General features: G+C 25.3%; 1 protein-coding gene across 1 annotated transcript in view; it reads right to left on the bottom strand.

Annotated features, from left to right (window-relative positions):
- The window catches only part of LOC117177376, an 8,118-nt gene extending 2,014 nt beyond the window's left edge, over positions 1 to 6,104 (bottom strand). Inside the window, exon 1 of the mRNA XM_033368021.1 lies at positions 5,105 to 6,104. Coding sequence (XP_033223912.1) covers positions 5,105 to 6,010 — 906 coding nt within the window. The 5' untranslated portion in view covers positions 6,011 to 6,104. The remainder of the gene's footprint in view (positions 1 to 5,104) is intronic.
- Positions 6,105 to 12,689: the final 6,585 nt, after the last annotated feature.

Here is a 12,689-nt window from a genome sequence, read left to right on the forward strand (position 1 = left end):
TAATGAATGTTCAACCATGCAAGTTATTTTTTTACCAAGAAAGACGAATTTTCAACCAAACTAGAAGCTCTTACGCGCGCCACGCGCACGACACAATAATTTACTTGTAATTACCCTATTTGGAAATTAAGTTCAAGAAAATGCCACGATTATCATTTTTACTTTAATAACTTTTATTTATTCACGACTTTGCATGGCTACCATATACGACGAAAGAATAGGGTTGTGTACTCGAATTTTGAAAACCCGGCAAAACTCGGGAGGTGGTTTTCTGCAATTTTCCTCTTATCTGACCAAATGTTTAGGCAATTGCGAGTACTTCGAATAAACTATATAGCTATGTAAACTATGTAAATCGTATTTAGCTGCATTGTATCTGAACTTCAGTAAAAAGAAACTGAACCTATTCGTTTAAAAATAGTCAAATTCTAAACTTTTTATGAAACTTCTTTGAATAATTAATAATTAATAATTCTGGTAAATTTAACAAATAACTTAGAGAAGAGTCGTCACAAAGACAATCTTAGTCAACTTCGTAAAGAAATTTTAATAATACCCCAGCTCCCAATATGTTTATGAAAATTGTTTGAATGACTAATAATTAATATAAATTTACAAAGTAACGTGGAAAATGATAATCGAAAAACATTCTTAGTTGACTTCGAAAACAAATTGGTTCGTAGGATAAAGGCCAAACTTAAAATTTTAAAATTAAAACTGTTTAAATAATTAATAGTTTTTGTAAATTTGTAAAGCAATATAGAAAAGAGTCATCGGATAGAAGATTTTTAGTTGACTCCGTAAACAAATTTACTTGTAAAAAAAGGGATAATTCTTAATTTTCTAATTAAAATTGTTTAAATAACTAATATATCTTGTAAATTTACAAAACAAAATAGAAATCAGTCATCGGATAGACAATCTTGGTTGTCTTAGTAAAATGATTTACTTGCAGAAAAAAGGGCAAACATTTAATTTTTAATTAGAATTGTTTAAATAATTAATAGTTCTTGTAAATTTGCAAAGCAATATAGAAAAGAATCCTCGGATAGACATTCTTAGTTGGCTTCGAAAACAAATTGACCCGTAGAAAAAAGGCCAAACTTTAAATTTTCAAATTAAAATTGTTTAAATAATTAATAATTCTTGTAAATTTACAAAGCAGCATAGAAAAAAAGTCATCGGATAGACATTTTTAGTTGACATTGTGAACAAATTGATTTGCAGAAGAAAGGCCAAACTTTTAATTTTTTCATTAAAATTTTTTAAATAATTAATTGTGCTTGTAAATTTACAAAGCAAAATAGAAGAAAAATTCATCTGACAAACATTCTTAGTTGACTTTGAAAACAAATTGATTCGTAGGATAAAGGCCAAACTTTAAATTTTTAAATTAAAATTGTTTAAATAATTAAAATTGTTTAAATAATTGTAATTGTTTAAATAATTAATATTACTTGTAAATTTATAGAGCAATATAGAAAAGAGTCATCCGATAGACATTTTTACTTGACACCGTGAACAAATTGACTCGTAGAAAAAAGGCCAAACTTTAAATTTTTTAATAAAAATTGTTTAAATAATTAATTGTTCTTGTAAATTTACAAAGCAACCTAGAAAAGAATCATCGGATAGACATTCTTAGTTGACTTCCAAAAGAAATTGATTCGTAGGATAAAGGCCAAAGTTTTAATTTTGTCATCAAAATTGTTTAAATAATTCAATAAAAAAATGTATTTTCAACTAAAAAATATCGATTTTTAATTTAGAAACTGGTTCAACTTTCAACCTTTTAGTTGAATTTTTAACTTAAAAATATGTTAACTTTAAATAATAAGCAGTAAAATTAAAAAACAAAATATTTTAACAAATGAATGAATTTGCAACCAAAAATAAGATGCATGTATTTTTGCAAAAAATGATGAATTTTGTGTTAAGATCATTAAAATTTTTAACTAAGTACATTTATCTTTAATTGTTTGGTTGGATTATCAACTAAAAAATTATGAAAGACAGTTGAACTCGACCAAAAACGACGAATTTTCAATAAAAAATATCGATTTTCAACGAAAATAAAATAGCTAAATTTTCACACACAGAACAATTATTTGTCAACAAACATAATGTATCTTGGCCTAAAAAATTACATTTTTAACGAGCTACAGTTTAACTTGTAACTAACCAGTTGAATTGCCAACCTAAGATGTTAATTTTAAATTATAGACAGTTAAATTCAACACCAACAAAGATTTTTAACAAAATAAATAAATTTTCAACCAAAACGATGAATTTTTAACCACGAAGATAAATCTTTAACCACAAAAGTAAATTCAACAATAAAAAAAAAAAATTCAACCAAATAGATGAATTTTCAACCCAGGTCATTATAATTTCCTACCAGAAACACAACATTTTTAATACACTATATAAATTATTGATAAGTTCAATTATCAACTAAAAATTAATTAAAGACAGCTGATTTCAATGAAAAAGACTAATTTTCTACCAAATAAATAAGTTTTCAATAAAACTGGAATTGTTAATTTTTCACAACAAAAAAACGAGTTTTCAATTAAAGAGATGAATCTTAACCAAAAAGATTCATCTTTAATTGAACAAATACATTTTTAACCAACTAGTTCAAGTTGCAGCCAATCAATTGAATTTTCAGCTTAAAAAAATTTTAATCTTAAACTACTAATTATTATAAAACTCACAGCACCTGTAATATATACAGCTATTTTGCAACTTCTAGAAGAAATCAACTGCCCACTAAAATTAAAGTTGCGTACGCAATTAAAAATTATTTAAAAAATTAGAACAAAGTAAAAGCGTATTTATTCCTTATTTGTGTTGCAAAAGATATTTTTTTAATGTCATCATTAACCGATTTTACTCAAATTTGGAGATTTTTTTTTGCGAATTCGAACGAAACTAGGGGAGGAGAAATAAACAATTTAATGTTAAAAATGAGGCCCACCCCAATGTATAATAATTATCTCAAGTTCAAAAATGACCACTGTTATAAGTAAATTTTAAAATCGAGAAAAATATTCCTTTTGTCACTTGTAACTAATTTTTAAAGAGAATTAAGGAAGAACTTTTGAAACAAAAAATTAAGATAAAAATAAGATACTTAATAATATTTATTTTCAGGTTTGTTTTTCTCTCTGTGTTTAGGAGAAACTTGCCATTTTTATTTAATTCTTATAAAAAAATTCATTGATGATCAAGATCAAGATGATCATTTCTTTATAGAATTGTTTATTTGCTGTACAATTATTTTTTATTATAATATAAAAAATTCTTATGATTTTCGGAATTTACGAAAAAATTTTATTATAATAAATTTCATGAAAATTTTTAAATAAGTACAGCATCTAACTTTGAAAATATTTAAACCTTCTAAAATATAAACTGAATATTACGAGAAAATACTTTTGTAAATAAAAATGAAATAAATAAACAATATCTCCAATTAATATTATTGTTATATAAATATTAACTAGAATTTCTTTTTCAAAATTATAAGATCTAAGATTTAACATTTTATGTCACAAGGTAGAGAATTTGTTTGAAAACAATTCTTGGAAAATTACCAGGAATGTGTAAGGATCAATAAATAATAAATTCATTTATATTGAGCATAACTTATTAATAATATTTATTTCAAATCTATAAATAAATATGAAATATTTTTAGATGTAAATAATGAAATTAAGTATAAAAAATTGTTCAATATTCAAATTTTAAGTGTTCATTAATAACTAATATAAAAAAAACCTTAATCATGTTTTCCTTAAGGATATTCTAAGTGTACAGTCCAACGTAAATAATAGAACAATGATTGAAGTCATAATTGTTTATTTAAATATAGCTATTTTTATTGAATTTCGGAAATTTAAGAAAATCAAGTTACAAGTTTCGTAAATTTAATATGCGAAAAATAATAGTAACGCAAAGAAAATTATCAATTAGGAAAGTTAATTTTCAACTAAGCCAAATAGAATTGTTAACAAAACAATTCAAAAGAGAATAATTTTAAAAAAAGATACTTTCAACAATAGTTCAATTGTCAACCAAAAAAGGTTTTTTAATCAATAAAGAACAAAAATAAAATGCGAAATCTTGAGTTGTTAATAAAAAATAAGAATTTTCAACCAAAATTATTACATTTGAAACCAAAGAAAGACGAGTTTTCAACGAAATAAATTGATTTTTAATTTTAAAATAATCAATTTTAAAGTAAAAACGAAATTTCATCCAAAGACATGATTTTTACGGAAAAATAGAATAGTTAAATTAAAAAAATTTTTAACCAAATAAATAAATATTTAACCCAAAAGAGTAATTTTCTAACAATGAAGATTACATTTTCAAGCAGCAAAATTGATTTTCTAAAAAAGAAGGTATTTAACAAAGTAGTTGAATTTAGAATAAAAAATAATAACTTTTGAACAGAATTTTTAAATTTTCAATAAAAAAGAATAACTTTTCAACAAAACAATCAAATTAATTTTAATTTCAGTTTGTCCACATTTCTCTGAATTTCTGGAATTGCCTAACTAACCTGTACCAACCCTAATATTTATTTTGAGGCACCATGTTTCCCATGCTTACAGTATTTTCAGAAAATATAAACATCTATTTCCTGGAATATATTTATTCAAGAATCTCTCAAAAAAGTTTGTTTCTCGATTTAATTAAAACTTTAACTGATTACTTTAATAAAAAAAAATTAATAAAATGTACTTTATAGCATTTTCGACGAATTTGCCCAGTTTGGTTATTTAAAAAAATGTATTAAAAAATGTAAGTTTTTACTAAGAAATGGGTAAGATTAAACAGCTGTTTAAACAAAACTTAAAAAAAAAAATATTTACCTAAATATTCAAGTCGCCCCCAAGTTCATCAAATATTTTGTTTGTTTGTTATAAAACAAAAGTTAGAAGATTTCAGATTGCACAGTTCTTTAATAATAATTAATTTTGAAAAGCATAATCAGACATTTTTAATACAACATTAGTTGTCAAACAGGGGAACTCTAAATTAAATATTCAAAATTTAAATATAAAAATACGTATAAAAATTGATTTCGAATTACCTGTATTTCATTGGTCTCCAACTGTTTCAGGAAAGCAATCGTATTATCCTCAGATGTACCTTCCAATTTCTGAATATAGACTACATCCGTCTTCATTTCCGGGATATTAAAATTGTACATCTTTGTCCGTTTGTCACCGTCTTCCGGTTTTATCGCATCTCTTATAGCATTTTTTAACCCTTCATCATCTATCCGAAGAAGATTACTCATTTCATCAACACCATTGGCAGTATCTTCATGTTTGAGAGGAAGAACTTTAGCTAGTCCCTCTTCTAAACTTTCAATTGTAGTTAGTTCAAAATTAGTTGTTTTCTGAGTAGTTGGTTCCGGAGTGCTTTGTTCAGGAGTAGTTGGTTCAGGAGTAGTTTGTTCAGGAGTAGTTAGTTTATCAGTAGATAATTTAAAAGTAGATGGTTCAGAAGTAGATGATCCAAAATTAGTTTCTTTCATTGTTTTAGGAAACAAAAAACTACTGAAATAATTAACCATCTCAGGAATGTTCCTCTTGTGTCTTTTGTTAAATTGGTCAAATCTTCGAGCAAAAAGAGGATGCTGAAATTTCCGATTTCCTGAGAATAAAGGATGTTTTGAGTGATTTTTTTGAAGCCTAGTTCTAATCCTGTCTCTAATAGCACGAAATAATGTATGTTCGAGTTTTATCAATAAACCTGGCATTTTAACTAAATTTTCTGGTTCCAGAAATGCAGCTACTAATTCCTGATCGTCCATAAAGCTGTCTATTATTTGAATAATGGCACTTCCAGATGATTCTTCTTCCTGATCATTGGTTCCAGAATATTTATTTGTTTGATCATTCAGAAAATTGTTGCTAGGGTTAAAATTAAATGTAGACACAACACTTTTTAGCACTACGAAGAATATGAATAAAGTTAGAAGCTTCTTCATCTTTGAATATTCGTCTTGTATGAAATTTGAAATCCTTTGTCGATATCGCTTTTCGAACAGTCACTTTGGCTTCTCAATGGACACTGAGGCTCTCCGAAGGAATGTGTCCCTTAAATACAAGATAGATATCGTTCTTAAGGAGAGGTAAAGGTTCAGGTCATTTCCTTTGAAGCACCTTGCAGCTTGCATGGTCCCACCAATCATGACCAAATGGACAATGCCCATTTTGGCCTGATTGGTGGAATTTGTTTAGAATCTACAATATATTAAATATAATATTAAATAAAAAAATTATATATAAATATTAAATAAATATATAATATTAGTATATTTCATATTGAGTGAAGATGCTCAAATTAATGGAGTATTTTGACCTGAGGGAAAAGTCTTTTGTGGGTTGTAGTACCGGTTTACCCATTGTAGACAAAGATAGGCAAACCTGGGAGAGCCACTAGGGTGGTCTGAAATTTCGTCTTTCGATTTTTGGTTCTCGAAACCACCCTCCTATGATTTGTTCGTTTTCCGAAAAAATAAATTACATATTGTTTTTTAAATAGCCTAATTAACAATGAGTTTTAAATGGGATAATTTCAGTTTTTAAAAAAAATCGAAAAAAGTACTTGTTATCAACTTTTTGTTAATTAAAGTTTAGTCACGTTTTAAGGATTGTTTAAAGAATAATTTCAGTCCAATAGACTTTTATTTAACCCCCATGAAACGCTGGTACTGCGCACGAAAATATTATGCAATAAATGCAAAATATCAGTTTTATGTAAAAATTAATGCTAAAGATGTTATTGTTTTTAAGTTTTTCAACATCAATTATTTTTATTCTATAAGTAATAAGCTTTAAAGTATTTTTAACTGATTTTTAATTATTTAAATAATATATTTTTCCAGTTAATCGTGAAACGATTCTATTTGTTTGGATAAATAATATAGTTGATCAATTTCAAAAATTATATTTGTTGTTCAAAATACTTTGCAATTGTTTAAATAATTCATATTTATGTAATTTCTTCACTAAATCGGAAAAGTTAGTATTTTCTGGAACCAATTATACAATTAACGAATGCTAAGTGTATTATTTTTTTCTTTAAAATACTTGCGAATAATTATTGAAATAATTTTAATTTATTTAAACAATTTTATCTCCTGTAAAACGTGAAAATTTAAAATTTTTGAAAAAGCAAACTGTTTTTCACAAAAATATCAGTATCAATACTCATTGACTACGTCATTAATTTAAGAAATTAGTAAAATTTCAAAATTTAAAAGGAAACCATTCTTTAAACAAATAAATATTGTTTAAAATTAATCTAATCACCATTAAAAAATATATATTACTATAAAAATCCGCCAATTGAGTCATTAATTTTGGAAAAAGATAACTTTTCATGATTTGAAAAGGAAAAATGGTTAAAACACATGAAAATTGTTTAAATAATAACCAAATATGTTATGCAAGATACATTACCCTTGGAAGTTTAACAACTGTATAATTTATCTCGAAAATAATAACTTTGTACGATTTGCTGAGAGGAAAAAATTGTTTAAACAAAAGTAATTGTTGAAACAATTAAAATTTGGTTGAAAACCATTAGAAACTCATCAATTATTAAATAGAATAATTCACGTTGAAAACATACCGTCTTTAGCCTGAATTTTAGATAAATCTGGCTTAAACAGCTAAATCACCCACATTTGGTTTTTTTAACAATAAAGTTTACATTTTACTTAAATTTTCAAAAGTAAAATTTTTGGGAAAATTTTCAGGTGTATCAAGAAAGGTCTTATACTTGTGGTTGAATTATCGGTTAATAGTGAACGTAGCGTGAGAGTAATTATAAAAAATTTTTATTACGTTATGAACAAATTGATGAAGGAAAGTTATTTTTCGAGATTGGCAACATTCAGCTCATTGAAACTAAGTGTTTTTGTATAAAATGTGGTTTATTGGAAATCATCGATATTTCTGAATTGTTTTACACAATTTTGATAAATAAATTCATAGTTTGGATGTTTTTTGAAGAAAATACTCAATTTTATACGAAATCTATTAAAAAAATCTTTCCAAAGACTGTTTATTATTTTTTTTTTATAAATTTACCCAAATTATTTTTTATTTAAACAACTTTCATACCCAAATTCCAAGTTTGACTATTTTTCAACGAATATGCTTAATTTAAGTTTGAAAATCTAATAAGAATGTATTTGTGATGACTCTTTTATAATATAACGCTCTATAAATTCATAAGAAGTATTAATTATTTAAACAATGTTCATAAATAAATTCAAAGCTTGGATATTTTTCAACGAATATTCTCAGTTTTTTACGAAATTCACTAAGCATGTATTTGCAATGACTCTTTGTTATGATGTGTTGCAAATTCACACATAAAATTAATTATTTAAACAATTTACATAAGCATATTTTTAGTTTGGATACTTTTCAACAAATGCCATTAATTTTAGTTTACAAATCTGATTAGTATATATTTGCGATGACTCTTTGTCATGACGGTTTATAAGTTCACAAGAATTGTGAATTATTTAAACAATTTTCATAAACAAATTCAGAGTTTGGCTATTTTCAAACTAATCAACTTCATTCCTGTTTAAAAATCATCTAAGAATGGCTGTGCGATTACTTGTCGTGATAAAAATTCTCGAATTGAGGTTTGTTAATAATTTAATAAAATTTGATAAACAAATACAGAGTTTAGATTTTTTAAATGAATACGCTTAATTTTTTTTTAAATCAGCTAAGAATTTTGCGATGACTTGTAGCTATGACAGTTTTCAAATTGACAACAATTTTTAATTATTTAAAAAATATTTATGAATAACTACATAGTTTACTTATTTTTCAACGAATGTACACTTTTTTGGTTTATACAACCGACTAAGAAATGTATATTTAATGACTCTTCGTATAATACTTTTTTTACATAAAAATTGTTAATATAATTAATAATTTTTCGCAGTTTGGAAAGCACCGTGGCCACAAGTTTTCGGAAATATATTATTACTTCATTCCGTAAAATAATTAAGCCTATTCGTTGAAAGATAGTAAAACTTTGAATTTGTTTTATGAAAGTGGTTTAAATCGTTAATGATTGTAATAAATTTGCAAAGTTTCGTAGCAAAAAGGCATCGAAACTCTAAATTTGTATATGAAAATTTAAAAAATAATCAATAATTATTGTGATTTTACAAATAATCATAGGAAAAAGTAATTTGAAAAACATTCTTAGTTGGTTCCGTAAGAAACCTAAATTATGAATCTGTTTATGAACCGAAACTTTTATTAATTTTTTATTATTGTAAACTCTGGATTTGAATGAGATAAGCATTGCCAATCCCAAACCAAATTTCCGATTATTAATTTGTATGTAACCTGATAAATAAAAGATAAAAATATGTTCAATAACTGTGATATATTTGATGAATATGAAAATCTTTTAAAAAATGGTATTTCTGAAAAGTTAAAAAAATATCGACTTTGTTTTTAAGTAGTAATTTAAAATAAAAAAGAAAAATAACATCATTTTTTAAAAACCTCCAAAATTAATAAATAGCGTAGAATGAAAATGTATTTGTCCACATAACTTTTATTTTATGGGTATTTAAGATAGTTTGCAAAGGTTTTAAAAATTAATTTATTGATTTGAGGTTTATAAGAATTAGACTTTGCCCCAGAAAATCTGAAAATAATGAAATATTACGAGATTTTTGAAAAGAAGGCATGTTATGCAGGTAAATTGATTATGATTATATCTTTTATTTGTAGATTAAATTATTATACACAAAATAAATTAACAAATAATTAAAATTTTAGATTTTTAAAATAAAATTATGGATTTTTATTCCTTAAATCCGGCACAGCTGGGTTGGCATACAAAACAAGTACTTAATTTTTTGAAATCTGTTAATGTCGGTTGTTTTGTTTTTGGAAATGAATATTAAAAAAAAAATATATTGGTAAAAACTTATGGAATATTTTTTGTATGCACAATTTTGTATTATGCACACTAACACAATATTATAGATTGAGAAACAATTTGGTTGTTTCTTAAAAATTGTTTTAAATGTGCCCAAAACATGTTTTTGAATTCAGTTTGTTACCATTTTTTTAAATTTGAATATTTCAAACTTAAAATTTGAAAATTCCGAAAACACTAAGAGATATTGTATCCGAAAAAAAAACTGATAACGTGCTTCCTTGGTTCTAGCTGAAGAAATTTCAGGTTTAACATAATCAATTTTTTCCAAAATGTGTATATTTTACTCAATACAATAATGTTTTTTTTTTAGAACATTTAGAAGAACGTCTAAATTAAGCAAAATGAAGAAATTATTATTATATTATTTTAGCATTTTTACTCTGGCCGAATATACAGTCAATGTCAATCTGACCGGAAAAATATTCTTAATGGAAATAATTCTGAATGTCAATCAATTTTTAGAAATATTTTCTTTATTAAGTAATCATGTCTAAAGAAGATTTCTTATATTTTCTACTGCTGTGTTAGTAATCATTATAGTTTATAATATTATATACATAATTTATCTAATATGTTTTCATAATAACTATTTTTTCTGGGCTTGATTACTGAAGATATTAAAAATTTTCGATAGATTTGAAGTACTTCGACTGGAATAACATTTTGAAATGTACAGTGAACTCTCACTTATTTCCAGGTTCAATTATTTCAAGGTTCAATTATTTCAAGGTGCCATTATTTCAAGGTGCCATTATTTCAAGGTGCCATTATTTCAAGGTTCACTTATTCCTAGGCATACCTATTCTAATTGTAATTCTCTCCCGCTCGAATATTCCAAGTGGCGAAGCTCCCTCACCTCTCACTACTGTCCCTGTACGGTCTCGCCCGCGTCAGTGGCTGACATGTTTATGTGCGCACATCCTCACAAAGCATGGGCAGCTAATGAACGTCGCTTGAAAAAATTACCCCACGACTCGCGGTAGTGGCTTGGAGCCTTTGCGGACTTGGAATATCCGAATACTTACGTTTTTCGACCCTTGCCATAAGTGAGTGCTCACTGTATTAATAACTAATGAGTTATTTGAATAAAAAATTACAGAAACATTCTATTTTACAGAGTCAGTTACTAAGTTTCTTATATTAACTAAAATTAATAAACTTTATGAAATAAAAATAAATGTATCCAATTGAAAACTCTTTTTTTCAATTTAAAAGTAAAAGTTTTACTCGTGCGTGAAATTAATTTTTTATTTTAATCATTTCTTCATTAGGAAGAAGAAACAAGTTTAAAAATTCAAATAAATAATTTCGCCTGATCTGCTTTATAAATATTTACCCAACAAAAATTTGGTTGGAAAATATATTTTATTTTATACATGTTACACAAATTAAATTAATTGTGCATTTTAATAATAATAATAATATTAATAAATCAATGCATTTATGGACATTAACAAAACTTTGCCTTACAATAGAAATGAAGATAAATAATGATGAAAATGATGATAATGATGATGATGATGCGACTGTAATATTATAATTGTGCAGGTTAGGTACTAAGACATTAATATTTTTATGAGAAATTAAATTAATGTTAAAAAATTTACACGATATTGTTTCGATCCCGAATAACAATTATCCGCTATCTAAGAATAGCAAGCTATCATTTTTATAATTATTATTAAGAATAGTCAAAGTTCAGTCAAAGTTCAGTCAAAGACAAGCGCAAAATTTTGAATTAATCAGTTTTCTGGTCGTTCTTCTTCTTCATATTTTTTTACTCCAAACTTTTGTTCCAAGAATGCAAGCATGTCGTATAGCTGAAAAAATAAAAAATAAAAGATGTTAATTATAAATTCTAACTTAAAAAAAGAAAAAAATTGCTATAGAATTTCACGAATTTTTTCAAAAGTGGTTACATTTGCGCTTTTCAATTTTGCATTTTTTGTATCCGCAGCTTTCATAATTAAATTATTTTATAGCCCCTAGATTAACCCTTGAAAAAAGTTAAGATTATGGTATAGTGTTTTGCTTATAAGCTATAATTTAACAAAATATTTACGATTTTTAGAAAATGTAACCTGTTAATGGTAAGTTTTTTTAAAAACTTATTCAACATTTGTTTATTTCGTAATAAATTATTTTTTGCCTTCTCTCAAATAGTAATGTGAAAAGAGAATACAAAAAAGTTCAAAATACCTTCTTTTTTAAGCAAATAATAATTTATTAAAAATTTAATAAAATCATATATTTATATCTTTAGAAACAGGTTAGAATTTTTTATTTAAAAAAAAGTGTAGGATTATTTTCTAAAAGTAGAAATTTGAAGGGGTGATCCAAGTTAAAAAAAATATTTTGAATTTTCAATGTTGCCAAAACCTTATTGATTCAATGCTAATTTCTTTTTCGTGTGCATTAGGGTGATTGAAAAATGTATTACAAAATTTTGTTGATGCTGAAAACCAACGATCCCTTCCATTTTGTGAGGTTCCCCAAGAAAGAAATACCCTTGTTAAGAAAATGGGAAAAGCAACTAAATTTTATCAACTTTTTATAAATTAAAGTTTACTCACGTTTTAAGAACTGTTCAACTTGGGAATAATTTTTTAACTAATTTTGATTTTTTCAAACAATTATTATTGGTTTCAAAAAACGCCCCCCTCCAATAAATC

This window comes from Belonocnema kinseyi, chromosome 7 (assembly GCF_010883055.1).
Source record: "Belonocnema kinseyi isolate 2016_QV_RU_SX_M_011 chromosome 7, B_treatae_v1, whole genome shotgun sequence".
NCBI classification, from domain to species: Eukaryota; Metazoa; Arthropoda; class Insecta; order Hymenoptera; family Cynipidae; genus Belonocnema; species Belonocnema kinseyi.